At 58.2% G+C, this 27897-nt stretch overlaps 1 protein-coding gene across 2 annotated transcripts in view; it reads right to left on the reverse strand.

Moving 5' to 3' along the window:
• ADGRL1 (adhesion G protein-coupled receptor L1) overlaps positions 1 to 27897 on the reverse strand; it is a 44909-nt gene that overhangs the window by 6318 nt on the left and 10694 nt on the right. For both annotated transcript variants that reach the window (XM_060094050.1, XM_060094049.1), the window contains exons 2-13: positions 21705 to 21868; positions 17387 to 17600; positions 13317 to 13426; positions 5163 to 5963; positions 4000 to 4314; positions 3135 to 3238; positions 2664 to 2849; positions 2298 to 2336; positions 1952 to 2135; positions 1647 to 1769; positions 893 to 1107; positions 423 to 593 (exon numbers count right to left, since the gene is read on the reverse strand). In XM_060094050.1, coding sequence (XP_059950033.1) covers positions 423 to 593; positions 893 to 1107; positions 1647 to 1769; positions 1952 to 2135; positions 2298 to 2336; positions 2664 to 2849; positions 3135 to 3238; positions 4000 to 4314; positions 5163 to 5963; positions 13317 to 13426; positions 17387 to 17600; positions 21705 to 21774 — 2532 coding nt within the window. In that variant the 5' untranslated portion in view covers positions 21775 to 21868. The remainder of the gene's footprint in view (positions 1 to 422; positions 594 to 892; positions 1108 to 1646; positions 1770 to 1951; positions 2136 to 2297; positions 2337 to 2663; positions 2850 to 3134; positions 3239 to 3999; positions 4315 to 5162; positions 5964 to 13316; positions 13427 to 17386; positions 17601 to 21704; positions 21869 to 27897) is intronic.

The following is a 27897-nucleotide window of genomic DNA, read 5'->3' on the forward strand; positions in this document are numbered from 1 at the left end:
GGGGGTGTACTTAGCGCCTCTGGTCTTGCACGTGGCCAGGGCTCAGCTTAGGTGCCAGCTACGGGCAAGGCCGTGGGCCATGAGCACCACTGGTGCAGCCCACCCGGCCTCCTGCCCCCCGGCCAACTTGCCGGCCCCCACCCCTCTGCAGGCGGCACGCTCACTTCCGCACGCTCTGGAAGGCTCGTGGAGAGATGACAAAGGCGACACCAGCGTGCGTCTCCAGAGCGCCTTGGGAGAAGGTGGGGCCGTGACCAGAGAGAACCAGACGTGTGGCCTCGTGCCCCGGGCAAGACTCAGGCCCCCCATGCCCACGAAGCTGGCCTTCCCCGGCACCGCCCATGCAGCACTTCCTATGATGCCATGCAAAGCCGGGCCAGAAAGTGGGCCCGCCCGGAGGAGCGGAGCGCTGGCCAGCTTACGATCTCGCGGTGAGCCATGAGCACGGCAAAGTTGGTGAGGTGGCTGCAGGCACACGTGGTGTGGGTCTTGTTGGACTCCACCAGGCGGCAGCCCTGGGTTGACCAGTAGCCCAGCATGGATCGCTCCGAGTAGTTCCAGAAGGAGCAGTTAGCGTTGAAGTGGTTCTTGGCCTGTTGTGTGGCGGTGACCGCGGGGTCAGATCCGGGGAGTCCCACTCCAGCCCGCACACCCGGCCATGGGGATAGCGACAGCGGGAGACAAGTGCCTGGGGCTTTGGGCTCCAGGTGACAGTCTGAGAACTCTGGGGACAAAATGGCCCAAGCTGCTGAGGTGGGGGCTGGTGCCCCAGGGAGGGGTTGTAACTTGCTCTTGGGGTGGGTGAACACACAGGAGGGGGGGGGGGGATGCACAGCCAGGGACCATGGGGGATGCTGGGACCCTCACGGAGGGAGGGGACACCTCGGCTCACCTCCAGGTGGGCCACAGTGAAGATGACAGGGTCCATGAGGAAAACTCGGCTGGACTCCTTGTTGATGGACGCTGCGATGACCTGGGAGTTCACCACCAGGGAGGCGCCCCCCAGGCCCCCCACACCCGCGTCACCTGCCAGCTTCACCGTGGCATTCTCGGTGGACAGGAAGAGGCCCAGGTTGTTGTAGAGGATGAAGACAACTTTGACCACTCCTGGGGAGAACAGGCGCAGCAGGGCGTGTTGTCAGCCCCTGGCTGGTGGGCAGCTCCACCACGCTGGCCGCCAGGACCTCTGAAGCCAGGCAGGCTGCAGCCCAGGCAAGTGGGGCTCTGGGAGCCCTTCTATGGGACCGCTGCTCAGTTATAGGCAGTTTCCAACGGCAGGGCAGTGGGCCAGGATACACAGGCTGGGTCCCTGGCCCACCTCTCACTTACTGTGTAACCTTGAGCAAATCCCTAACCTCTCTGGACCTTAATCTCAAATGGCGCAATCCTCCCTGAACTATGAGGATGAACTGCTATTGCACAGGAGCGAGCCCTACAAACCGCAAAGTGTCCTTGGTTCTGTGGGGCTTTGAGGCAGGGGGCTCTCCATGAATCCCTGAAATGTTAACACTAGCTTGAATGAAGGGCATCTCTGTGTGTTGCCATGGGTCCCAACCTCCTTTCAGATTCTTCAATCCGATAAAAGCTAAGCACTGCCGTCCTCCACGAGAGAAGCAGAGGTGCCAGCACGGGGCTCGGACACTGACCGTTGCGGCTGTTCTGCTTGATGGTGTTGGCGGACAGCTGGATCGAGTTCTCGCTCGGGTACTCCTGGGGGAACACCAGCTCTTGCACTTGACCCTCTGTGTTCAGGACTGTGACCTCGAGGACTGTGGGAACAGGGGACGGCAGGGCACACAAGGTTGGGGGTCTGTCCACAGTCCAGAGGCCCGGGCTGTGGCAAGAGGTCCAAGGTCGAGGGCCAGGGTATCCCCCATGGTCTCCAGGCCGAGTGGGCCCCACTGTTCAAGATTTGCACCCGGACTTGCCCTAGCACGATTGTAGCACTCACCCACATTCGGCTTGGCGGCCAGGAAGCGGGCAGGCTCCCTGACATTGTCGGCCAGCAGGAAGGCGCCCTCCTCTAGGACGTCCAGGAGCATGGTGGCCGTGTGCACCTGCTCGGTGGCATTCATGTCCTTCCAGGACTCAAGAGCCTCTGGCCGCAGCAGGTTGTCCACCGTCTCCACCACGGCCTGCAGCGGGGCGGGGGCAGCTCCGTGATCCCCCACATCCTCCAGTTCCCCGGGCTGGGCTCTGCGCCCTCTGCTCCGTAACTCCCAGCGCCACCTGGGGCCTGCCCAGGAGCGACAAGGGCTGCCCCACCCCCTCGGCCAGCAGGAGCCCTTGAGCCTCACCTTGATGTAGTCCTTACAGGTTCTCTCTCGCTTGTGCATCTGGGGAAAGAGATGGAGGTGCTCTCAGGGCTGGTCTCCCAGCCCCACTCCTCTAACCCCGACACTCACGTCTGGGCCCCAGGGAGCTTGCTCCTCTGCCTCTGCCACTGACCTGGGGCTAGGCCATGAGCAAGAGCCATTCCTAAGGGAGCCCACACCCCCAGGACCGTCCAGGGCAGTTCAGGAGGGAGCCCCAGTAGACCTGGGGTCTGTCCTTCTTCTCTCGTCACCGTGGGTGGCAGCCCAGCTCCAAGGTAACAGGCTGGCTATCTCCTAAGTTCCCAGGGCAGTGCCCCCTGCCCTGCTGGCCCTGCCGCCAGGCCCTACCTTGTTGTAGTTCTTGCCAGCTGACTCGCGCTCGATGGGCCGCAGGGCCTGCAGCTGGGCATCCAGGATGTCCAGCAGTTGCTCCATCAGCTTCACAGAGGAGGACACATCACCCGCATAGATGGAGCCCCGGGTGTGGCGGGCCAGCTCGCTGGCAATGTTGGCTGCGTTCTCCCCGCTCTTGATCTGTGTGAGGCGGGAGTGGGATGCCCCGGCTCTGTCAGGGATCGTTTGGCTTCCCTCTTCACGCGCCCAGCCTGCTCAGCCCCTCTCATCCCTCTCTCTGCTGCCCCTTCTCCCTGTCTGCCTTCTCCCTCCCCATCTATCTCTGCTCCCTCTGCAGGCCAGGGAGTGGACCCCTGCTTGTCTCCCCAGTTGTTCCATTGCCCCCACTGTGCCCTGTGCCTGGGCACCCAGGGCCTGCTGTGTGAGCACGTGCGCCTGACTGGGACGGGCAGCTTCTGCTGGTACCTTCTGGGCCACCTGGTTGACCCAGGGGGAGGTGCAGTTGCTGAGGTCAGGGCCCCGGGGGTTCCAGAGCCCCAGGGCTGGTAGACACTGGAAGGAGGCAATTCCTGTAGGGACAGACACACAGGAACAGAGAAGGGAGCCACAGGGAAGGAGAGAAGGATGGGCCAAAGCAGGGAGAAAGGAGATGACAGAGAGAGGGGGACGAGTGGGTGAGGAGAGAGGTTAGGGGAACATGGAAGACCAGACATGAAGCAGGCCGGACAGTCAAGAGAGGTGTCACTCTGAGGTGACATAAGCCACTCCTTCCCCTAAACCCTCCCTCTTGGCTCCTCTTCCGTCTTTGGGTACCACAGTTGGAACCTTCTAGCAAAGCTCGCCTTGGTAGCGCCCCCCCCCCCCACGAAGCCTCTTCTGACCCTCCCCTTGGGATCCCTAAAGCATGCGGTCCAGCCCCACCCTCTCTGGCACTTCAGCTGCTGTGTCCTGTCACCAGCTGCTCCCAGGCCTGTTCCATTTCAGTCTGAAGCCAGGACTCAAGTTACCTCCCGTGGGCTCCCTGCAGGGTCCACCCAGCGCTTTGCACGTGGCGGGTGCTTAGTATTGCAGGAGGGGATGGGGGACGAGGCGTGGGGCACTAACTGAGCTGCTGCTGTGTCCTGGGAGCTCTGCTGGGCTCTGGGGACACAGCTGCAGACATCAGGCGTGACCCCTGCATGAAACCCACACTCTGCCAGGGGAGATGGACAGGTAAGTGCATCTATGCTGAGCTGAGTTAGGGGCACGTCCCGTCCCTTCCCTGGCCAGACCCAGCAGTGGCCATTCCCCAAGCCAGCTGCAGTGGAGGTAACCTTGGCTCTGCACTCACCTCGAGTCCCCTTGGGGCAGGGCCTCTCCACCAGCATGCCCTGCTGGGTGGCCGGCCACTGGACCCGCCGCACCTCTCGAGGTTCACAGAAGAGTTCCGGGGACACGTGCAGATTAGGGGCGGGGGGCCGCCGGGTGCTGGGGGCGGGGGCAGTGGCTGGAGGTAGGTCAGGTCCCAGCTGGTTGATGGCACCCACGGGGTGCGTGGTGAGGGGCGCCCGGCGGAGTGGGGTGGTGGCCGCAGGCGAGGCTGTGCTGGTCAGGGGTGTGGGCCGGGCTGTGGTGGTCGTGCTGAGGGGTGGCGAAGTGGCTGGGCCTGGAAGGGAGAGGGGATATGAGACGGGGTTACCCCCCTGCTTCAGGCCTACTGAAAGATATCCTGGTCCCCACTAGGTCTGGGAGAGCTCCCCTGGCCCGTCTGCCCACAGAGGTCCCTCGTACCCCTGGGACCACCTGAAGCACTGGAAGGTGGCAAAAATTCACTCATTTGTACTTTGAAGTCTGAGAGAGCAACCACAGAAGACGGGCCAGGAAGGAGGTGTCTGGCGGCTGCTGTACACAGCCACCTCTCATCCTCATTCTACTCTTACTCTGGTCTCTCTGACCTGGCCACGTCCCTTCCCTCTGGGGGCCTCAGCTCCTCCTTTTGGATTAGATGGGACTCCCTGGAGCTGTGGAGCTGCTCAGAGCTGGTTTAGGGCAGCTGAGGGGGCAGAATGAGACTGGAGGGGCCCCCAATCCTGGCCAACATCAGCAGCTCAGCTTTGCTGTTTTACTGATACTGGGCTTCCACCCAAGATTTTGGTTGAAGGGATTCCAGGGCTCAAAATGCACAGGCCTCTAGGAGACATAGTGCAGCTTGGTTAAGAGCCCAGAGTCCTTGGTCCAAATCCTCAAATGAGCAAGCTAATCCCATACTCACTCAGTGCTTGGGTTTCCTCATCTGTTAAACGGGGCAATAATACGCCCTGTCTCCTAGGCTGCGAGGATCAGAGGAGTTAATTGGGTGCTTAGAACAGCCTCTGTCACATTGCCATGTCACACTGCCATTGCCTCCAGGGCTCCCCCGAACCCACCTCCAGGTCCCCTAAGATGTCACAGAGTGCACCGCCCCCGACCCTGGGACCTAGGGGGCGTTTGGGAGCGAACTTGAGCTGTCCTCACCAGCACTGGGGTCGGGTGGCCCGAACTCCAGGCTATAGCGCACCACGAAATAGTTGTTCCAGACATACAGCTGGTTGTCACGAGGGTTATAGTCAACGGAAGAGACGAACTGGTAGGGGTTGGGGAAGGCCAGGCTGACGGGTTCCTCGCGGTTGGCGTTGGTGTTGAAGGCGTAGTCCACGCGGTTGCCGGCCGCCTCGCTGTCGTCATCCACGTACACGGAACGCAGCACGTAGAGGACGCCGCACACCATGAAGGCGTTGGACGCCGAGCGCTTGTCGTAGCCGGTCTCCCACGTGCCCTCGAAGCGCAGCGTGTAGGGGTTGAGCTGGCTCACCACCAGCCGCCCGTTGTTGCCCTCGGTGGCGTAGATGACCCACAGCCCATTCTCGTCCACGGCCAGGTCGATGTCGGTCTTGCCCCCCCAGCGGTAGGGTGAGGTATCGTGGTAATTGGCCGTGTTGATGACCGTCTCCCCGCTCTTGATGCGCGTGCGCAGGTCGTACTTGACGATGTTGCGCGTGCGCTCCTTGTTGTAGAAGACGGCGCCATCGTAGACCACGAAGCCCGTGCCATCCACACGGTTGGGCAGGCGGTAGGTGGTGGTGTGGCGCGCCGCCACGTAGTCCTCCCATGAGGCGTACTCGGTCAGCGTGTCGGTGCGGTAGGGGATCCAGGGCATGACGTAGATGCGGTCACCCGCCTGCAGTGGGTCCTTGCACCATGCGCCAGACTGGTGCTCCGATTCGTGTGTCGAGGTGGGGTCCAGCACCTTCTGCAGAGTCCCTGGGCACACGAAGACTGGGCCAGGTGGGTGGGCGGGGAGGACATGGGGAGAGGAGCAGGGGCAAGGGAGGGGGAGAGAGAGAGGCAAGTTGGTCACGCGGCCAGGGGGATGCCAGGCTGTCCCCTCCTGCTGCTGCAGTCACGGTTGCTTGGTAGGGCTGGTGATGGGAAGGGGGTTTCTGGGCTGGGACCCCTGCCCCGCCCAGCTGCCCCTCTCCCTGGAGATGTCAACCCTGGAGGCCATTAAGAGCAGGGTTAGTGGTGGGAGGTAGTGCCCCTCTTTCCTTCCCTGGCTGCTAGAGACCCCACAGGCTGGGGATAAGGGGTTTGGCAAGAGGCATCCCAGAGAAGATCTCGTGTGTCTTAAGCAGGAGTGGAAAGATTTCCTCATTGCAGCCACTGGTGGCTCTGAGGTTCCAGGGACTCAGGGCCCTGCCCCTTCGCCATCATCTGCGCCCCCTATGGAAGAGCTAGGGTCAAGGGTCCCATCCTTCACCAACCACACCAGGACACAGATTTTTTTTTTTTTAAACTCCATTTTCTTCCTCCTGCAAAAACTGCAAGGTAGAGTGATGTTTCCGTACCCACTGTGGGTGGGTGTCAGGAGCGCACTTCTATTCCAGGGTGGGAGAGGCACCCGAGGTTCCTGATGCAGCCTGTGGCAGCCCCCACCCCCAGTACCCATGAAATCAGTAGCTGAGGAAGGGTATTCGGAAAAGTCCAGCCCCTCCTGAGGGTGCCCAGCCCTGCCCCCAGCCGGCAGGGTCTCTCATGGGGTTTATTCAGCAGCAGACACTGACACTGGTGCACAGGGGTGAGGGGGAGAACTTGGGGAGGGAGAGGACTCCCGGGAGAGTTGGGTGGTGGGGAGGAGAGCTGTGTGGAGGGAAGAGAGACAAGGTGGTGGTGGTGGGGCTCGGCGAGGTCCTGGCTCCAAGGGAGGCGCACTGGAGAGCACCTGGGAAGAAAGGGTTAGTGCTGGCGAGGAGAGAGGGGGGTGAGCAGAGAATTCACTCCAAGGCCCAGGCCCAACTGAGGGTCCCTTGGGGGGGCAGTCCCAGGTCCAGCTCAGAAGGGGCAAGGGAGGGAACCAGGTGCTAGGATAAAGACCCAGCCCGCCCCCAGCAGGCGCCCCCACCTCCCCTGCCCTGACCCCGATTTACCTGCAACCATCCCCGGCTCGGGAGGAGGGACCAAGGCAGCGCTGATGTCAGAAAGGTGGGGGGCCCCGCCCCACCCCCCCATTCCCTGAAAAGGAGGAAAACCTCAACTGCATCTCGTTGGCCACCAATAGCCTGCCCACCCTTGCCCAGTCACATCCCAGCGCCGCCTACTCCTAGCCTCCCCTTACTGACCCGGTGGGGCGTCTGGACTTTCACAGTGTGGCCAGGCTCCCCTCCTCCTCCTATAGAGGTGATGTCCCTCCATCCAGAATGGCTGGGGGCCTCCCTCCCACCTCCCTGCTAGCAGAACCCACGGACAGGCCAGGGTGAGAGTTTGTAGTGAATTCTCTGCTCCTGCTTGGTCTGTCACCAAAGCAGCTGGCCCCGAGGGGACAGGGAGGGCTGGGACTTGGTGCCGGCTTGGGGGGTGGGGGCTTGGCCCCAGTGGTTAGAGGGGCTTGGACGCTTCTCATTCCCCCACTTCCAGCCTCATTCTTCAGGAGGCTCAGATGGGTGGGTGCGGATATCCAGCCCTCCCTTCACAGCAGCAGGGTGACATTTTGACCCAAGGGTCTCCAGGCACAAAGCAGCCAGGAGCATGCCCTGTTTTAGGAGGGGGAGGGGAGCTTGGGGCTCCACCATCTCCCTGTCCCCAATGCCCTGAGGGGTTGGCCTGCACCTTCTGTCCAGTACACTGGCCTCTGCCCTTTTCCCCTGTGCCTGGGTCTCCCCTCTCCCCAAGCTAGGTCCCCTGCCAGCTTTGTGATGACTGAGCGGATGTGTGTTTGTGTGTGTGTGTTGGGGGGGGGCAGTGGGAGGTCTCAGAGCCTGGCCTGGCTGGCAGGGCAGGGCGGAGGAAAACGTGGTTAGAGGTTACCCTGGGGAAGGGGGAGAAGATGAGGAAGGGTCTGCCTGGGGCCTTTGCCAGCAAGGACCCCTCCCCAGCACCAAGCTCCCAGTACCTCCTCTGCCCTCCAGCCTCCTCCCACCCGACCTTTGAAGAGAAAAGATCCCAGACTGCCGTATCCAAACCACCACCGGGCCTGCAAGAAGAGTGTCTGGTGCTGGGTGGGAGAGAGAGACTCCAGGAGAAAGAGAGGGAGAGAGTGGAGGGGTGCAGCGAGGGGCAGGGCGGTGGGCTAGTTGCCCAGGCCTCTGTGAGATGGGGGAAGGGACAAGGGGGAGGGGAGCAGCTCGGAGGGACCCCACCCCACCTCCCTCAAAGGGGATGCTCCACCGACCACCGTAATTTCAAGGCAAAAGTGATCCTGAAAGGTCATGCCTTCCATCCGTGCCCCCTGCTGCCTGCCTCAGAACTTCAAATTTCCCAAAACTTTCAGGGGAGGAAGTGACCATCCCCCAGAGCCCAGGCCTGCAGCGGCAGCCCTGCCAGACTCCACTAACGGACAGCTCTGCCCACCATGGAGCTCTGCCCACCCCCCGCTGAAGGTTTCACCCGCAAGAAATTATGGTGCTCGTGGGAGTCCCCAGACCCAGCCTGTACCTCCCCTGCCCCCCTCTCCCTGGTCCTCTAACCACAACAGCCCAGAAGAAACCCTGACTGCAGCTTCGCAAGTATTTCAGAACCAGATAAAATGCTCCCCCGCCCCTCACTCCCCCAACCTTGAGGCCCGCCCCCACCCCCTCGTCCCGATTTGGCAGGCTGCCCTCCCCGGGCTGGGGACAGCTTATACCCCTCCCCAGGGCTGGGCCCCCCGCTGGTGGAGGACAGGGGCTGGGACTGGGGGAAACTGGTACTCCATGCTCCAAAACAGCTCTGGGCCTTGGAAACGCCAAACCAGAAGGAACTTAAGCCGCCAGGAGCCAGAGAGAGAGAGAGAGAGAAAGAGAGAGGAGAAATCTGCTCCCCAAAAGGAAAACAAAGGTGTCCCCTCCACCCTGCCTCCCCTGAACCCCGACACATGTTACAAAAGCGGGGGCAGGAGGAAGAGAGGAGAGAGACGGCTCACCCGGTGCCCTCCACCCCTGGTCGGGAGCCAGGGAAGGGGGTCCCTCCCTCCCCACCCGCCCTGGATGCTTACACACTTCTCCTGAAGGAGGCAAAAGAAGTACGAGAGAAGGCCAGGTCCCCCCCGGCCCCGCAAGGGCCAGGGACTAGGAAGGTGGGCCGGGGGTGGGGGAGGCTTGGTGGGGGGGAGAGAGAGAGAGTGAGAGAGTGAGAGAGAGAGAGAGTGAGAGAGAGAGAGAGAGAGAGAGAGAGAGAGAGAGAGAGAGAGAGAGAGAGAGAGAGAGAGAGAGAGAGAGGCAGAGAGAGAGGCAGAGAGAGAGACGGAAGATCCTGCCCGGGCTCAGAGAGGAGCTTCCTCAGGTGTCTGGAGGGTGGAGTCACCCGGCTGCACCAGGGCTTGCCCCACCAGGGGGACACCGGGGTGGGGAATAGCGACTGGACCAAGTTTGGGGTGGGGGGAGAAGAAGGGGCCGGAGGGGAGGGTGGGTCACATAAGTATGGTACAGGTAAAACAAAGTCTGAGTTAGGGGTTAGCATTGGTAACAGTGCGTTTACCTTTCTGCTCCACTTCTACTTTAAGCATCGGAAGAGAGAGAGAAAACAAATTGAAAAAAAAAATGTGCAAGAAAAAAAGAGAAAAAAAAAGATTAAATTGCTTTCGTTTCTTTTCTGGCAACACGCCCCCTTTTCCTTTCTTTCCTCACTCCTGGTTCCCCAACCCCGAAGGTAGCATCAGCCCCCGCCCCCAAGTCCTTTCCTTCAGGGAGGGTGTCAGGGAGACAGTCACAGGGAGGGGAGACACATGAGAGGACAGAGACCAAGAGAGATGAGGGGTGGGGGGGGAAGGGGGGTGCACAGGCAGGCAGGGGGACAGAGCCCTCAGATGGGAAGGGGCACCCTCAGTGCAGTGGGGACTGGGGAGGGGAGCCCCAGCTGGGAGGCGGCTCCGCTTAGGGGGGCACCAGGCAGGGATGGTGGGGGGTGGTGAAGGAACCACTTAGATCCCCTTCAGCCCGGCCTGTTGCCCTCCTGCTAGAACCAGGGGCCCAGGGGAGGGGGTTCAGTGCCTCCTGGGGCCTGGTAGCCCCACGAGAGAGAACACACTGGACTCCTTCCCCTTCTGTGCTGGCCTTGCAAGAGTCCAGCTGAGTTTCCCCAAATCCTCAGAACCCCAAACAAGCCAACACAGAGAGAGGGTGGCAGCATGAGACACAGAATGACGGAGAGGCAGACAGGCAGAGCCCCCTGGGCCTCAAAGAGCCCGGTGGGGGAGACAGAGGCAGAGAGGGAAGAGGCTGGGGTGGGGGGACGTCACAGATGGGGCAGCACAGCAGGTGGGGCACAGACACGCTCCCACACTCCCCCGGGGCAAGCCCGAGGCTCAGTTTCTCTGCCCAGCTCCCCGCTGGGGGCCCAGGAGCCGGGAGCTCCCCAGCCCGCTGTTGGGATGGGCGGGCGGCACCTGGGGGAGGAAGGGGGCATGGTTAGACTGTGCTCAGCTGCAAGGCAAATCCAGTGTTAGTCGGGCCTGTCCGGTATGTGTGTGTGGCAGGGAGCCCCGCACACCCACTGCTCCCTTCCCACGGTAGCCCCTGCACCCACCCCTGACCAGCACTGGGGTCACCCCAGCCTCTGAAGCCCAGGGCAAGATGTCTGCCCAGGCCGCTCCCCCTCCAGGCTCTGTGTCCCTGACCCCTTAGGAACCTCTGACCAGGGCCTCGCTCTCCTGCCACCTCTCTGGAGGAGTAGCGTTTGGCTCCCTTCCCAGCGTCTCATCCAGGGCCTGGTACGCAGGAGGTGCTCAGAGAAACCTTGGGGGATAAGTGAGTGCCCGGCTTCCCTGTTCTGCGGCGTGGCTTCCATCACCCTTGTAACACCAGCCCTCTTCTTCTGGGACTGGGAGTTAGCTAGCTCCGCCCCCCAAGACACATCCTTCATGTCTGTGACTACGAGTGCGTGTATGTGTGTGTGCCCCTGCCTCTCCCAGGGCTCAGGCTAGCTCTCTCCCATCAGACTGGGGGCTGCCCATCCCCTGAGCCCTCCTGATCTGAGGGTCATGCCCTCCCACCCACACTTGGAGGTTTGGCTCCAGGAGGTCTCTAAGCCCCTCCCCTCCCCACACCCTCTAACTTTTTTCCTGCTCCTTTACCTGCATGGTATCCACTTGCTTTGGATGCCACTTGGATAAGGGGATTTTTTCTTTTTTTTTTTCCTGCCCTTTATCTTACCTGCCTCAGGAGAAATTGGGTTTCTCATCTGTTGTTAGTTTTATTTTTGATTACCAATAGCAATTATAATAATTGGTAAAAATCATGATGAGGAGTCACAAGAAAAGCGACAACTACCACGTGCCCAGCGCTTACTATGTGCCAGGAACCGTGCTAAGCACCTCTCGGGCAGCCTTTCGAGAACCCTGTCTATAGAGGGGGAAAGAGGATCAGTGAAGTGAAGCAACATGGCTGAGGCCACATGGCTATCAAAAGCAGGCACCGTTTCCTTCACACCTATGGCTGAGGGTGCACAAGGAGCTTTTACCCACGTTCTCTGTACTCGGGGCAACACCTCAGGGAAGGTGTTTGATTCCCCTCCCACCATTAAAGAGGAAGGTATAGGTTCAGTTGGATCGAAAGGGCACCCAAACCATTACTGAGCACATCCTGAACCAGGCTTGGGCCTGGGCGCTGGGGGGTGAAGATGAGGCCTCTACCCTGGAGGAGTTTACATCCAGCACTCTGTCACCAGGAGCAGCCTCTGTGGCCAGCCCTGGCTTAGGCGCTTTGCACACATGATCTCCTGGACTTTCGCCTCCTTCTGCAGAGGCCCAAAGAAATTAAGTCATTTGCTCAAGTTTCAGAGCTGGAAAACCCAAGGGCCGGGGCCGAGCCTCGAACCCAGCCTGATTTCCCCACTGTGCTACGCTCCCCAGCTCCTGCCCCCTTTCCCTGCTGCCCCAGCCATGGCGGTGGGCAGTGTCCCCAGTGCTGTGGGGAGGCTTCAAGGATCAGATGGGCGTCCCTCTCAGGCAGTGGCTGGAGGCCTTGGTCGCTGAAAGGAAAGGGTGAGGAGTAAAAGAAGAAGGTTATGGAAGCACATAAGCTGTCCCGTCTCCCCCAGCACGTCTGCAGTCACCTGCGAGGAGAAATCAAAGGTTGGGGGGAGGGGGGGAAGGCTGGGGTGGGAGGGGAGAGGAGGGAGAGTCACAGGGCCTCCTGCTCCCCCGCCCCTACCCCCCCCACTCACACACCCTGGTGGCCCTGCCTCCTCCCCCCTCTGCCCGGAGGCCCTACCTCCAGGTTGCCTACATGAAGCTGGGGGTGGAGGGGAGGGGATGGACGATGGGGGAAAGGGAGGGAAGAGTAAGGGCTGGAAAGAAGGGCCATGTTAAGGGTGGGGTGCTGAGGAGGAGAGACCCTGTCATTGTTTGCTCCCCTTGGCCAGGTGCAAGAATGGCAGGCCCCTGGCTCCCCAGATCAGGCTTCCTGGTGCCACCTTCAGTCCAACATGGTGGCAGTTCCTTTGCAGACAGGAAGTACTACTGTGGTAACGGGCAAACAAACCAAGAGTTAGGAATCTGTGGAAGATGCCCCTAGCCTTTCACCCCTGATCTGCCACCAGGCCTCAGAGGGTGGCCTGCCTCTGTATGAGTACAGAGTCCAGCTTCCAGGACTGGGAAGGGGCAGGACTGGGGGCACGTGAGGGGTGAGGGGGACAAGAGAAAGGAAAGGGAACTCAGAGAAAGGGGGGTGAGTGAGAGGGAAGAGCAGGTGTGTAAGAGGGGGTCACAAAGGGAAGGGGTGAGAGAAGAGGAGGGAGGCAGAGGAATTAGAGGGCAGCAAGGTCAAGGTCCAGGGAGAGGAGAGGAGAATATAAGTGTGCCAAGTGGAGTACGTGGGTGTGGCCTTGGAGTGTATAAATAAGCCAAGGGCATGCGAAGAAGCAGGGTGAGCAGGCCAGGGTAACAAGAGTTGGAGAAGGTGCCCAGTGGATGGGGACAGAGTCTGTGAGCGTGGGGGTGTGGATGGGGCAGGCACTAGTGTGGACAAGGGTGTCTGGGTGAAGAGAATGTGTGAGGGAGGGAGCAGGCCCAGCTGTCCCCCGTGTGCCTGGCCCCGACTTGGCCGTGTGTGTGTGTGTGTGTGTGTGTGTGTGCGCGCGCGCGCGCTCAAGGTGTCTCCTCCTCACTCGCTTCTGGAAGGGGGAAGGGCCCGTGTCCGCATGAGGAACAAGATGACTCACTGTAGGGGACACAGTCGTACTGCACCTCCAGGTACTTGTAGGTCCCGGGACAGGGGTCGGGAAAGGCGTCGGAGCCAGCGACCACCACGCACTGGGTGCGGTTGTTACACCTGTAGAGGAGAGACAGGGAGCTGGCGAAAGACAGGCCTGGAACTGCGGGGGGCGGGTGGGGCCAGGATCAGGAGAGGAATGGACACCCCCAAACTGGGAAGGAATTGTGGAGACCATGCCAGGGACCTTGTGTGGGCACTGTTTTCTGTTCCCTGCCTGCTCTCTCCTACCAGATAGGATTCTTCTATTGTTAAGCCCTGGCACGGCATGAAGCTCGGGGCTGGGCCAGAGGGTGGCCCCTAAACTGCCTCCCCAGCCACGTTCATCACTTTCAGCCTGAGTGTCACCAGTGGCATTATTTCCTTGTGGTTTTTTTTTCCTATATTGACCATAAAGCCCCTCCTTTGTTCACAGAAGAGTAAGATGTGAAGCCATACACACAAGGTAGTGTCTTTGCAAAGACGCTACTAATGAAATGCTCGCAGTGTTTGCCTGTGTCCACCTCAGACCATTCTTGACATGTCCTACCCTTTGGACAGTGCTGCTGTGAGGCTCTGCAGTCAGGACAGGGGAAGAGTCTTCACCTCACGCTGAAGCCATCCTTGGTTCCCCATGGGGAACACCCCTGAGTCCCTGTCAACTTCTCGGGAGGCTGGCTACCATGTAACAGGAGGGCTACTTAATGACAACAAAAGATGTTTCTTGCTGTCTGTTCCCACGGTCAAGGTCTCCGTTTCCCTGGAGCAGGCCAAGTCTTGGCTGGGCAGGACAGTGACTTGACTGTGGGTGTGTTAAAGTGGTTTGGGGGGGCTTCCTGACAGGGCAGAGGCGGCTCCTGTGTCTTCCCTTCAATCCTGCCCTTAACCAATGAGTGCTTAACTAATGAGGATCTGCTTATACCCACCCACCTCAACCCCCTTCTTTAAAAATATAACACTGACCTCATAAGGTCAAACAGAGACTTAGTTACCTATGACCCAAAGAACTAGTTATATTCCCCAAAGTGCTTTCATTTGCTCTAACACTGCAGGTGTATTCCTGTACCAATTCTTGTATACGAATGTTCATAGCAGCATCATTTACACAATCACCAAAAGGTGGAGACAACCCACCGACAAATGAGTGGATAAACAAAACATGGTACATCCATACAGTAGAATATTATTCAGCCATAAAAAGGAAGGAAGCTCTAATACACACTACAATGTGGACGAGCCTTGAAAACATCACGTTCAGTGAAAGAAGCCAGCCACAGAAGCCACGTGTTTCACGGTTCTATTTATATGAAATGTCCAAAACAGGCAAATTCAGAGACAGAAAGTAGATTAGTGGTTGCCAGGAACTCGGGGGAGGGCAGGGAATGGGGAGTGACTGCTAAGGGCGACAGAGTTTCCTTTTGAGGTGATGAAAATGTTCTGGAACTAGACAGGGGCAGAGGTTGCACAATATTGTGAATGTAATTAATGCCACTGAATTGTTCACTTTAAAATGGGAATTTTATCTTATGTGGATTTCACCTCCATTAAGGATGAAAACAAAAAGAAAAACCCAAAACCCTGGCCTTCCAGCTGGAGACCGCATGTCCCAGCCTCCCGTGCAGCTGGAAGTGCCCGTGACTGAGTTCTGGCCCAGGAGGTGGGAGTGGGGGTGAGGGGAGGACTGGGGGGGTGGGGTGGGTTGCAGTGCTGAGACAGAGAGAAGCGGGTGCTGAGGGCCTTTCCAATTCTGATCTTGTTCAGGTCACTGTATTTATTCTGGGGTGTCTCCGTCAGAGTAGTGGAGCTGGACCCTAACTAATATAAAGAGCCTCCAGGTGTGAAGACAGTGGAGCAGTGGCCTCATCACAATCCCTCAGCCCCAGTGACCACCCTGCTCAGTGTCCCCCCTCTAGGACTGAGACCCCACGAGCGTCAGAACTGGGTCAGTCGCTGTGCTAGGTACTTGGGCACATGGCAGAGAACATCACGGACCCTGAGGCCGGTGCTGAGTGAAGTGGGCAGGGAGAATTTGGAGGCAGGAGGTAGGAGGAAAGAGAGGCTGGACTGGGACTGTCCATGCAGGGGTTTCGGGAGACGGGAAGCGGGGAAGAGGGACAAGATTGCTGGAGGGGAATGGATGTTTGATTTTTTCCTTTTTTCTTTTTTTTTTTTCTTTTGCCGCTCTGTGCAGCTTGTGGGATCTTCGTTTCCCGACCAGGGATTGAACCCAGACCCTCAGCAGTGAGAGAACAGAGTCCTAACCACCCGACCGCCAGAGAATTCCCGGAATGGATGTTTGAGAGAGAAACAGTGGGAGGGAGGGGATGAAGGGGTTCTGGCCTGGCCCACCCACCTGATCACGCCTGTCCCCTGACCAAAACTCTCGGGAGGCTTTCAGTGACCCCACCCAGTGACATACTCTAGAATCCCCAAGGAGCTGTAGAGCTGGCCCCAGGCCTCCTTCCCTTTTCCAGTTTTATGCTCAGGATCCTGGAGTGAACCCTGCATTCTCTCAGGCATTTGGCAAAAATTCAGTGAGCGCCTGTGGTGTATCTGGCTGTGGACACAGTGGTGACAGACAAAACTCCCTTTCCCTGTGGGGCTGACAGCCTAGTGAGGGAAGACATAAAAAAGACACGATAAAGAGGCAAAGTAGCCAGTGGGACTGTGGATGGAAGTCAGGACTAGGAGAGAGAGAACACAGGGAAGGGGCTGGGAAGTGGCAGGGGTGGGGGCCGGGTTGCTGTGATTTTAGAGGGTGGTCAGGCAGGCCTCGCTGAGAGGTTAGTTAGGTAAAAAAAGAAAAAATCCCTGAGCAAGGAGAGGGAGGGGCCGTGCGGGTGTTGGGGAACAGCATTCCAGGCAGGGGGAACAGCCAGTGCAAAGGCCCTGAGGGAGCCCTTAGTGGAAGATGCCTGATGGGTGTAAGGAGTGGGCCAGGTAACTGAAGCCCAGCGAGTGAGGAGGAGTGTGGAGGAGGTGAGGGCCGGGAGAGGACAGGGCAGAATGTGCAGGGCTTTGGGGGCCTCAGGGGAGGACTTAGGCTTTTGCTCTGAGTGAGGTTGGAGCCAAGGAGAGCTGTGATCTGAGGAGGGGCAGGACCTGACTCAGGTGCTCACAAGCACCCTCTGGCTGCTATGAGGGGGGGAACAGACTATAGCAGGCAAGGAGAGGGGGGCAGAAGATACTGTAGTAGTCCTGGGGGACTTGGTGGTGGAAGTGGTGGTCACATCAGGGTATAATTTTTATTTTATTTATTTATTTATTTATTTTGTGGTACGCGGGCCTCTCACTGCTGTGGCCTCTCCCATTGCGGAGCACAGGCTCTGGACACGCAGGCCCAGCGGCCATGGCTCACGGGCCCAGCTGCTCCGTGGCATGTGGGATCTTCCCGGACCGGGGCACGAACCCGTGTCCCCTGCATCGGCAGGCGGACTCTCAACCACCGTGCCACCAGGGAAGCCCCAGGGTATAATTTGAAGGAAGAGCTGACCAGCTCTAGGTGGTGCGGGTGTGAGTGTGAAAGAGGCTTCTGCAGCTTTGCACACATGCACCCCACACTCACACACTTACAGACATAAACAGTCTACACACTCCCTCACTCACACACGTTCTCTCAGACACTCACAAGCACGTACATTTCTGCCATCTGTGTTCAACTCTCACCTCCTCAGGGAAGCCTGACCAGACCTCTGGGCTGTCTGTCAGTTCCCATGACATCTCACTCTGTCCTGCCACGGCTTTTACTCTCCAAGCCCCCACTAATCTTGGGATGAGCTTCTGGAGGCAACGGGCTTGTGGCAGAGGGTACAGGTTGGGGAGGTGACAGGCTGGCAGGGCATGGGCTGGGTCTTATTTGCTGTTTGCATGGGACCCGGCCCCTAGTAACTGCTCAGGAAACAGGGGTCGCATGCATAAAAGGAAGACTAAAGGTGAACGGGATGTGCTGGCCAGGGGGCGCACGGAGGACAGGCACCTTACTGACCCCCGTTACTGCTGCCGCCCCATCTCCCAGGAGCCCCGCAGGGTGGGGCCCCTCACCTCTGGGACATGATCTTGAAGGCGTCTGGCAGATAGCACTGCACATTCTCCATCTGGAAAGGGTCAGCGTCGCAAATCTTGTCATCTGTGCGCCCATAGTTGGCGTTCTCCACCATGATGACGTCGCTGCCCGGGCACCGCAGCTCGATGGGGTAGCCTTCACATGCCAGCTCACGGCGCATCAGCCCAAACGGGAGCCCGGCCCGGCTCAGGCCTGCAGGGAGGAGGGGGAGGGAGTCACACCCGGGCCCAGGAAGGGAGGGAAAACCCCCGCCGAAGAGGCGCCACCTCCAGCTAGACTGTATTGGGATGCGGACTGTATGAACTTCGGTTTACTCATCTGTAAAATGGGCTTCTCAGTGTGCCCACCTGTGTAGTAAGGCCATTAACCTGGCCCAAGGAGAGTCTGGCCTTTGCCTTGGCTCCTGGGCGGTGCCCTCTAAGCCCTTGAAGTGTCCTGCTTGAGTAGAGTGTCTTTGTTTACCTGGGGGCCTTGAGCCATGCCAGGCAGCCTGTGCTAACTGTTATGGGTTGAACTGGGTCTTCCCCCTCCCCAAATTCAAATGCTGAAATCAAGCCCTAACCCTCAGTACCTGAGAATGTGGTCGAATTTGGAAATAGCTTCTTTACAGAGGTAATCAGATTAAAATGAGGTCATTAAGGTGGGCCATTAATAGGGCCCTATTGGGTCCTAATCCAGTATGAACGGTGTCCTTATAAAAAGAGGAAATTTGGACCTAGAGGCACACACAGAGTGAAGACGATGTGGAGATACAGGGAGAAGATGGCCATCTACAAACCAAGGAGAGGGGCCTGGAACAGATCCTTCCCTTGTGGCCTTCAGAAGGAACCAACCCTGCTGACACCTTGATCTTGGATGTCTAGCCCCCAGAACTGGGAGGGAATACATTTCTGTTGCTTAAGTCTCCCCGTCTGTGGTATTTTGTCACAGCAGCCCTAGCAAACTAGTACACTAACAATGTGGTTTCAGGTAGGCGCTTTGGGTCATGCGGTATCAGCTGACCTCTGGAGGGGCTGGAGGCTGAGGTCAGCCATGTCTACGTGACTGAGCCCCAGTAAAGACTCTGGACACCAAGGCTCAGGGGAGCTTCCTGGGTTGGCTATACAACATGCGTGTTGTCACTTATCATTGCCAGGAGAGTTCCTGCTGCCCGTGACTGCACTGGGAGTGGACCACCAGAACCCCCGTGCATGGAACTTTCCTGGATGCTGCTCCATGCACCGCTTCTCTTGGCTGATTTTTTTTTTTTTTTTTTTGTGCGGTACACGGGCCTCTCACTGTTGTGGCCTCTCCCGTTGCAGAGCACAGGCTCCGGACGCGCAGGCTCAGCGGCCGTTGCTCACGGGCCCAGCCGCTCTGCGGCACGTGGGATCCTCCTGGACCGGGGCATGAACCCAGGCCCCCTGCATCGGCAGGCGGACTCTCAACCACTGTGCCACCAGGGAAGCCCACCTCTTGGCTGATTTTAATCTGTATCTGTTCACTGTAATAAACTATAACCACGAGTATAATGGTGTTTCTGAATTCTGTGAATCCTTCAGGCAAATCATCAAAGCTGAGGGTGGTCTGGGGGACCCCCAAACTCGCAGTTAGTGTCAGAGGTAAGGGTGGCGTGGTGCACTTCCCTAACTTCACATCACCCCATGCAAGGTCCAGAGACGGTGCGAGAGGGAATGCGCTCATGTTCTGGAAGAAACCACAGAGTCTGGCTTTGCCACTTCCCAGCTGACAGGCCAGGTGTGTCCTTTGGACCAGGGCTTCTCCTGGTGTGTCCCAAGAATCAGCAGCATCCACATCATGTTCAGAATGTAGAATCTGGGCCCCCCGACCTAGGCCTGCTGAATCAGAATCTCGGGGATGAAACCAGGAGCCTTTGAATGGATACACCCACCAGTGATTCTGATGTATACTATAGTTTGGACAGCCACTGCTGGAGCCTCACCAGGCCTCAGTTTCTGGATCTGTAAAATGGGCCACCACAGCCCAGGGCTGTACTGGGAGGATTCTGTGCTAGAAAATGTTCTTGAAGGAGGTGCTGTGCATGGTGCTGTGCTCGGTGAGGACGTCACAGGGAGGGGCTTCCTTGCTTTCACCTAGGAAACCTCCCAGGGTTGCCGTGACAATGAAAGAACTTGCCATGGGCATGCCCTGCTCTCAGAGGGGTTGCATTGTCACACGTCAGTCTCCATCCCATGCCATTCGGAGACTGAGAGCTGGGACTCAGGAGCCAGATGGCCAGGGTTTGTTTGTTTGTTTATTTATTTGTATAGATTTATTTATTTATTTATTTTTGGCTGTGTTGGGTCTTCGTTGCTGTGCACAGGATTTCTCTAGTTGCGGTGAGTGGGGGCTACTCTTCGTTGTGGTGTGCAGGCTTCTCGTTGTGGTGGCTTCTCTTGTTGTGGAGCACGGGCTCTAGGCACGTGGGCTTCAGTAGCTGTGGCACACGGGCTCAGTAGTTGTGGCACGCCGGCTCTAGAGCGCAGGCTCGGTAGTTGTGGTGCACGGGCTTAGTTGCTCCGCAGCATGTGGGATCTTCCCAGACCAGGGCTTGAACCCGTTGTCCCCTGCATTGGCAGGCGGATTCTTAACCACTGCGCCACCAGGGAAGCCCCTGGCTTGGCCACTCCCTGGCTGCTGGCCTCGTCCAGTCACTGACCACCACTGTGCTCCCGTTTCTTTCCCTAAGGAGCTGATAATGCCTATCTCACATATCCATGCAGAGGGTTGCAGTGCACATGGTACATAGTGAGATGGCAAGCCACTAATTACTATTATCATTAAGATGATTAAGGCAGGGCCTCCCTGGTGGCGCAGTGGTTGGGAGTCCGCCTGCCGATGCAGGGGATACGGGTTCGTGCCCCGGTCTGGGAGGATCCCATATGCCGCGGAGCGGCTGGGCCCGTGAGCCATGGCCGCTGGGCCTGCGCGTCCGGAGCCTGTGTTCCGCAGCGGGAGAGGCCACAACAGTGAGAGGCCCGCGTGCCGCAAAAAAAAAAAAAAAAAAAAAAAAAAAAAAAAAAAAAAGATGATTAAGGCAGCTAGTCTCTGTTGGACAGAGTGGGCTCAGTACTGTCCATGCCTGCTGGGGCAGCCACCTTCTTGGACACTGGTCCCAGCCAAGCCTTGCAGGGTGTCAGAGGGAAGTGGGGATGCACAGAGTGGCCCTGGGCTCCAATGTGGGGACTGTCACTTGTAGATGAAGAGAAGGCACCAGTGCATGATGGCAGCAGAGCCAAATGGGCCCATTTTTCAAAATCTAGTGCCTCCAATGCCACCTGGGAGCCCAACAGGGTTGACAGCCAGGCCCTCGCAGTTTTTTGGGGTGAGTTGAGTCCCACTCGCGGGAAAGTTTTACGTGCGTTCCTTTAGCATCATCTGCTTCCGCAGCTAATTTTAGCCCTTCCTGGGCCCAGGAAGGAGGCCGGGGGTGGAGGGTTGGCTTGGATGGGTCTGGGGGTGGAAGCAGCCCCTCCCAGGCCAGCTCGTGCTGTGGGGCAGGACCTGGATAGGTAGAGAACATGGGTGCTGGGGGAGGGGAGGGTGCCGGCTGGCTGGAGCAGTGCCAAGGCCCTGTGGCATGGCTGAACAATGCCCCCTTCACCTCTGTGGCTCCCTGGAGAATGGGGCTGTATGAGGGAGCACTGGGGAGCAGGGTCCACCATGAGTGCCCTCCAGACAGGGCTGGGAGGGGCAGGCAGGAGGCATACCCAGGGCGAGGGCGAGGCTAGCGGGCCTCCTCTGGCTGCCTCTCTTCCCGTCCTGCCCTTGCCCCTGCCTGGGCCCACCATGGGGATTGTAATTGAGTAATCGGTGAGGGTGGGCAGGCAGGCTCGGGGCACTAATTGTGGTGTGTGCAGGATCCTGGGAACGGCATAGGGCCGAGCCGGGTAATTAGTTGTTTTTAAATAAACGTCAGCGGGCATGCTTTAATTAAACCTTCTTCCCAGCGAGAGCCTCGGAGATGTAATCACACTGAGAGAGACACACACAAGACAGAAGAGCATCGGCTCACCAGGAAGGCCTGTCCCGGTCCCGGGAGGCCACATCCCAAATCCCAGGCTCTAGGACCCCTGGTGGGATGGTCCCTGGTGCTCTGGGTTGGGAGGTGAGGGGCTGATCCAGGGACCCCTTGGTGGTGCTAGGGGGCATAATCACCAAGTCTTCCTCTGGTCTGGTTCTGAGTGGTCTGAAGCGGGTACTGTAATGAGTGGTCGGGAGGTATTTCACTGTTTTATCCGCCCACCTAGCAGGCTTTTGGAGGCACGGCCCCTCCCCAGCCCCAGCAGCACCTACCTTGGGTGGCCGAGGTGACCAGGACGGCAGTGATGCAGAGACTCCAGAGCACGGCGGCCAGGCGGGCCATGGTGGCGGCTGGGGCGCGTTCGGGGCTCTCAGTGGCCTGTGCAGGCGGCCTCGCCCCGCATCACCAGGTGGGTACCACGGCCTGGCCCACCAGTCTGGGGAGGACAGGAAGAGTGAGGTGGGGGCAGCGGCCGACCCCCAGCGGGCTTAGTAGGAGGGGTGTTTGGGCCGGTCCCCTCTCCTCCTGCTGCTGGCTGAGGGCTTCCATCCTGCAGCCCCAAGAGGGGCTGGGCGATGTAACCTGCTCGAGTCAGCCGTATCTGACAGAAGCTGCACCCTTGGGCCAGAGGCTGACCCCCTCCAAGGCCTCTGGCTTACACTGCACCCTCCACTCCCACCCCAACAGGTGGACCCACCCATCTGGGCATCTTGGACCTCCTGGAAGCACCTCCTGGGGTCTGACAGCCCCCCTCGGGTGGCTGGGGCAACGCTTCAGACTGTCACAGCTATGAATGGCCCACTTGTACCCAGGCAGGCCTCAGACCCTCCATCACGGAGGAGAGCCCTCTGGAAGCCTCTTCCCCGACCCGAAATCAAGACTCTGCCTGTTTGTCTCCCCCGCCCCAGCTTTCTCACCCAGCACAGCGTCCAGGGTGGGGGACCCAGGCGTCTAGGCCCCAGCTTGCAGCCTCTGGGTCTTGGGCAGGAATCCAGGTCCCCACCCCTGATCCCCTGCTTCCCGTTTCTCTGGCTCTGGTAGCTAATTAGAATCCAGCTGGCTGGCGCCACAGATCAGGAGCCAGGGATGACTGAGTCCCCTCTTTCCTCTCAGGGGGAACCCTCAGGGTAAGCTGGAGACAAGCAGGCAGGGTCAGGGGTGAGTGCAGCTCCTGAGGGGCCAGGGAGGGTGAAGGAGGGGTGGAAGTTGTGTGGCGACCCCTGCAATTCTCCCCAACCCCACCCCGTCTGCCCATCCTCAGGCACAGCGGCTCTGAGGGCACAGAGCCGGGTTCTGACCCACTTCTTCTCCCTCACGGCCTCTCCTCATCTCACTGCCTCCGTCTCCCCTGGATCCTCTCGAGACTGGACACCCAGATCTTTACTTTTAGTCCTTTGCTTTATCTACACCCCGGTTCTCCAATATGGCCCCAGCCCAGGGGCACCAGCCTGGCCAGGAACTTGCTAGAAATGCACATTCTCTGAGGAGGGTCAGCACCCCATGCTTTTTTGTTTGTTTGTTTGTTTTTCGGCCGTGCCGGCGCGGCATGCAGGATCTTAGTTCCCCGAACAGGGATCGAACCCGGGCCCCCTGAAGTGGAAGTACAGAGTCTTAACCGCTGGACCGACAAGGAATTCCCCAGCACCTGTGTTTTAACCGGCCCTCCAGTGTGCAAACCCCTGGTCTGTCCTCTCCCACCGTCACCCCAGTCTGTCCTATGGTCTCGACACCACCGACCAGACAATACTTTCCAAATCCCTTATTTCCAGTTTGGAATCTCTCAAAAGAACCCCGACTACTGTTTCCTCCCACCCCCAAAATGAAAGCCTATCTGCCAGTCCAGGTAACTCCCTGTCCCCACCTCTGCTCCAGCCACTTCTGCTATTCCTCAACCACACCAGCTCCTGCCCCAGGGCCTTTGCACTTGTCACTTCCTCTGCATGTATCTTCTGTCCACCATTTATTCACATGGCCTCTTCCTCTGCTCCCTCACCCCCTTTGGGCCTTAGTTCAAATGTAACTATTTCGGGCCTCCCTGGTGGCGCAAGTGGTTGAGAGTCCGCCTGCCGATGCAGGGGATACGGGTTCGTGCCCCGGTCTGGGAGGATCCCATATGCCGCGGAGCGGCTGGGCCCATGAGCCATGGCCGCTGAGCCTGCGCGTCCGGAGCCTGCGCGTCCGGAGCCTGTGCTCCGCAATGGGGGAGGCCACAACAGTGAGAGGCCCGCATATGGCAAAAAAAAAAAAAAAAAAAAAAAAGTAACTATTTCTCCCTTTTATGGAAGGGCCCCTGCACGGGCAGGGATCATTGAATTGCTTTGTTTTGCTCCTGCTTCTAGAACAGGCCTGACACACAGCAATGAATGTCTGTTGAATGAATCTCAGAACCCAAACCTAGGAATCCTCCTCGATTCCTGACTCCTCCCCTCCCCTCCCCTCCATAAACTCCATCAGCAAGTCCCACGGGCTCTGCCTCCCAAGTATCTCACCAACCTGCCCACTTCTGGCCCTCAGTGCCACCACCAGGACCAAGCCACCATCCTGCTGCATCTGGATGCTTGTCCTGGCCTCCTCCTCCTCCCAGCCTCCCTGCCTCCACGCATGCCCTCCACTCAGTGCTAAGGGACCATTTAATGATGTAAATCCGAGTATTAACCTCCCACTCTGCCCTCCCCTGGGGTCTCTGTTCCTCATCAGGGCCTAGAGGCCACTGGTGACCCAGCAACACCATGCTCTCTAGCCTACCCACTTCCCGTTCCTAGAAGCTCCAGCTTCCTTCCAGCCCGAGCCCTTGCCTGGGCTGCTCCTCTGCCCGGAATGCTCTCCCAGCATCCCCACATGCCTGCTGGAGCTTTTCACCATTCAGGGCTCAACCTCAAGGTCACCCCAGAAGAGTGACCTACCCTGACCACCCTAACCACTCCCGCCCCCTCGTCTGCCATCCTTCAGCTCCATTTTTGTTTGTTTGTTTTTTGGCTACGTCGCGCAGCATGCAGGATCTTAGTTCCCCAACCAGGGATCGAATCCTTACCCCCTGCAATGGAAGCACGGAGTCCTAACCACTGGACCGCCAGGGAATTCCTTAGCCCCATTTTAAATTCACGGCACCTGAAATTACATTCTTGTATAAATTACCTTCCCCACTAGGACCATGGGCAACTTGAGGGCAGGGACTCAGCACGGGTTCTCAAGAAAGATTAGGGCAGCTCGCTCATGGGGCAGGACATCCCTCCCTCCAGGCCTGTCTCGTCTCATGGGAAATGGGAAGGTAGTTTCACAGGGCAGCCTTGCAGCCCTGTTCCCCGCCCCTGACCCGCAGCAGCTCTCTGCACCCTCCCCAGCGCCCAGCCTTCAGAAAACTCCCCCCTCTACTTCCTCAGCCCACAACTGTCTCTTATCCTGCAACCCTGTCCAGATACGGCCTTTGATGGGCTTTGGTTCATTTCATAGCACTTTACAATTTTACATGGTGGCGGGGGGCATTCTTCACCGTTTCATTTCTCCGGCACCCCATCTTCCAGCCATGGTCAGATGCGGGGTTGGGGGGGGGACTGACCCTAGGCTGATGGATGCTCCCCTCCCTGACTCTCCCTTAGGGAGTTAAACTTGTTAGCGTCTGGTTAATGCTAGAGAGGCTGCTGGATGCCAGGCTCTGGGGGCAGCCGGCCAATGTGGGTCTGGAGCCCGATCCTGCCATTTCATGCCCCGTGACCCTGAGTGGGTCCTCCCCACTCATGCCCCCAGTTCCCTCGAAACCTCGAATCTGCAGGGTTCTGGTAAGGACAACAGTCTACATACACAGTAGACCGGCCAGGGACCCATCAGAGGGTGCTGTCACAGCACGGCGAGAGTCAGGGCACGGGGAGCGTCCATCTGAAGCAGGCGGCTCCTCTCCTCCTCCCGGGCTGCACCCCGGGACCCCAGGACCCCAGGCCTCTTGCCCATCCACACCCCGCCTCAGGGATCCAACCAGCCTCATGGCTTTAGACACCATCTGTATCGTGACGACTGCCACATCTGAGTCCCAGCCCTGCTTCTCTCCTCATGTCTACACCTCCATCTGGGTCTCCAAGGCATCTGGAGTCTGATCACACTGGACACAGTCCCCCAATTCAGTGCCTGGTCCCCCCACCTCCTCCCAGGTCCTTGGGTCAAAACCCTAGGAGTCAAAATCTTGGGTTCCTCTTTCCCTCACCCCCACAGCCAGTTCAGGAGTAAGTCCTGCGTCTGCATCTCCAGAACACCCCAGCGTCCACCTGTCCATCCTCGGCAGCCCCCCTGCAGACCTGGGCATCACCATCTCTACCAAACGGCCCTGACCTCTTCCCAGCAGCCCTCCAGCCCCTCTCATTCCCGCAGCCCAGGCTCCCCCTGCCTCCCCTCACCCGCCACTACATAAGACTTGTCATTTAACCATTTTTAAGTATAGAATTCAGTGACATTAACTGCATTCTCAATGCTGTGCCACAACCACTGCGATCTATTTCCAAAACGTTTGTATCATCCCAAACGGAAACTTGGTACCTGTTAATCAAGAACTCCCTCTCCCCTCTCCCCTCAGGCCCTGGCGACCACTCATCTGCTTTCTGTCTCTACGCATTTGCCTGTTCTGGGCATCTCATATGCATGGAGTCATATCGTGTTGGCCAAAAAGTTCGGTTGGGTTTTTCCATAAGAAGTTATGGAAAAATCCGAATGGACTTTTTGGCTAATCCCAATACAATCTGTGGCCTTTTGTGTGTGACTTCTTTCACTCAGCAAAATGTTTTTGAGGTTCACTTGTGTTGTAGCCTGTGTTAGTTATTCCTCTTTCTGGCTGAGTAATATTCCACTGTACAGCCGGACCACATTTTGTTTACCCATTCATCATTTAAAAAAAAAAATTTGGGGGGGCTGCGTTGGGTCTTCATTGCTGCGCACAGGCTTTCTCTAGTTCCAGTGCACGTGCTTCTCACTGCGGTGGCTTCTCTTGTTATAGAGCATGGGCTCCAGGTGCCATGGGCTTCAGTAGCTGTGGTGCACAGGCTTAGTTGCTCCACGGCAATGTGGGAACTTCCTGGACCAGGGATCGGACCCGTGTCCCCTGCATCGGCAGGTGGATTCTTAACCACTGCACCACCAGGGAAGTCCTAAAAATTTTTTATTGGAGTATAGTTGATTTACAATGTTGTGTTAATTTCAGGTGTACAGCAAAGTGAATCATTTATACCTGTATCCACTCTTTTTTAGATTCTTTTCCCATATGGGCCATTACAGAGTATTGGGTAGAGTTCCCTGTGCTATACACGGTCCTTATTAGTTATCTATTTTATATGTAGTAGTGTGTAGATGTCAAAGTTTTTGGTTTTTGTTTTGGCCGCGCCGGGCAGCTTGCGGGATCTTAGTTTCCTGACCAGGGACTGAACCCATGCCCTCGGCAGTGAAAGCAAGCAGTCCTAACCTGGCCCGCCAGGCAATTCCCTATCCATTCATCATTGATGGACACTTAGGTTGTTTCCACAGAGGGACTTTTTAAAGACGCTGGGAATGCCCTGATGGTCCAGTGGTTAGGACTCAGTGCTTTCACCGCTGAGGGCCCGGGTTCGAGGAACTAAGATCCCACGAGCCGCTCGGCACGGCAAAAAAATAAAAATAAAAATAAAAAATCTCGACACACTGTTCCCCTGCTTAAATCCCTGCCAAGGTTCCCACTCCACATCCCACGAGGTCACGCACACCTGGCTCTTGCCCCTTTCCCGCTGCTCCAGCCACGCTGCTTCCCACCATGCAGTCTTGGCCTGTGTCCCTTCGATCTCAGCTCATGTCCCCTCCTCAGAGATGTGGGTGGGCCTCCGCCACCCCACACCATAGCACCTTGCGTTCGGTGCCCGTCTGTCCCGTCCCCACCATCCCATAACCTCCCACGTCTCCATCTTCCTCTCGGTAAAATGGGGCTACCTCATAGGGTAGCTGCACGACAAGATGAATTCATACCCGTGAAACACACAGGGCCATGCCTGGTGCAGAGTGAGTACAGAGTGTCCTGGGCCAAACTGTCATCACCATCTCCACCAATCACGTCACTGCTGTGTGATTTGACTTGTCCGCTCATGGATTTCCTTTGTAGCCCCCGGAGAATGGAAGCTCCCGAGGCCGTCCCTTGGTGCCTAGACGTGCAGTAGGTCCTCAAACAAATATTGACCAGATGAACACAAGGATGGTGGTGGGGGCAGCTGGACGGGGCATCTGCCCTGTGACCTGGGACCCAAGCCTGGCCCACACAGGCTGGGCACCATTGCCTCAGGGGCACAGAAAGTGTTCCCCATGGGCTGCCTGCTGCTCCCTGAAGCCCCTTCCCTAGAGCAGCTCCTCCAGGAAGCCCCAGGCACCCCCAGAACTGTCCACACCTCGGGGCTGCAGCAGGGGGAACTAGGCACTGCAGCTTCTGTTCCCTCTCGTCCTGGCCTGACTGCATGCCCACTCGGC

Source organism: Mesoplodon densirostris, chromosome 3, assembly GCF_025265405.1.
Source record: "Mesoplodon densirostris isolate mMesDen1 chromosome 3, mMesDen1 primary haplotype, whole genome shotgun sequence".
Lineage (NCBI taxonomy): Eukaryota > Metazoa > Chordata > Mammalia > Artiodactyla > Ziphiidae > Mesoplodon > Mesoplodon densirostris.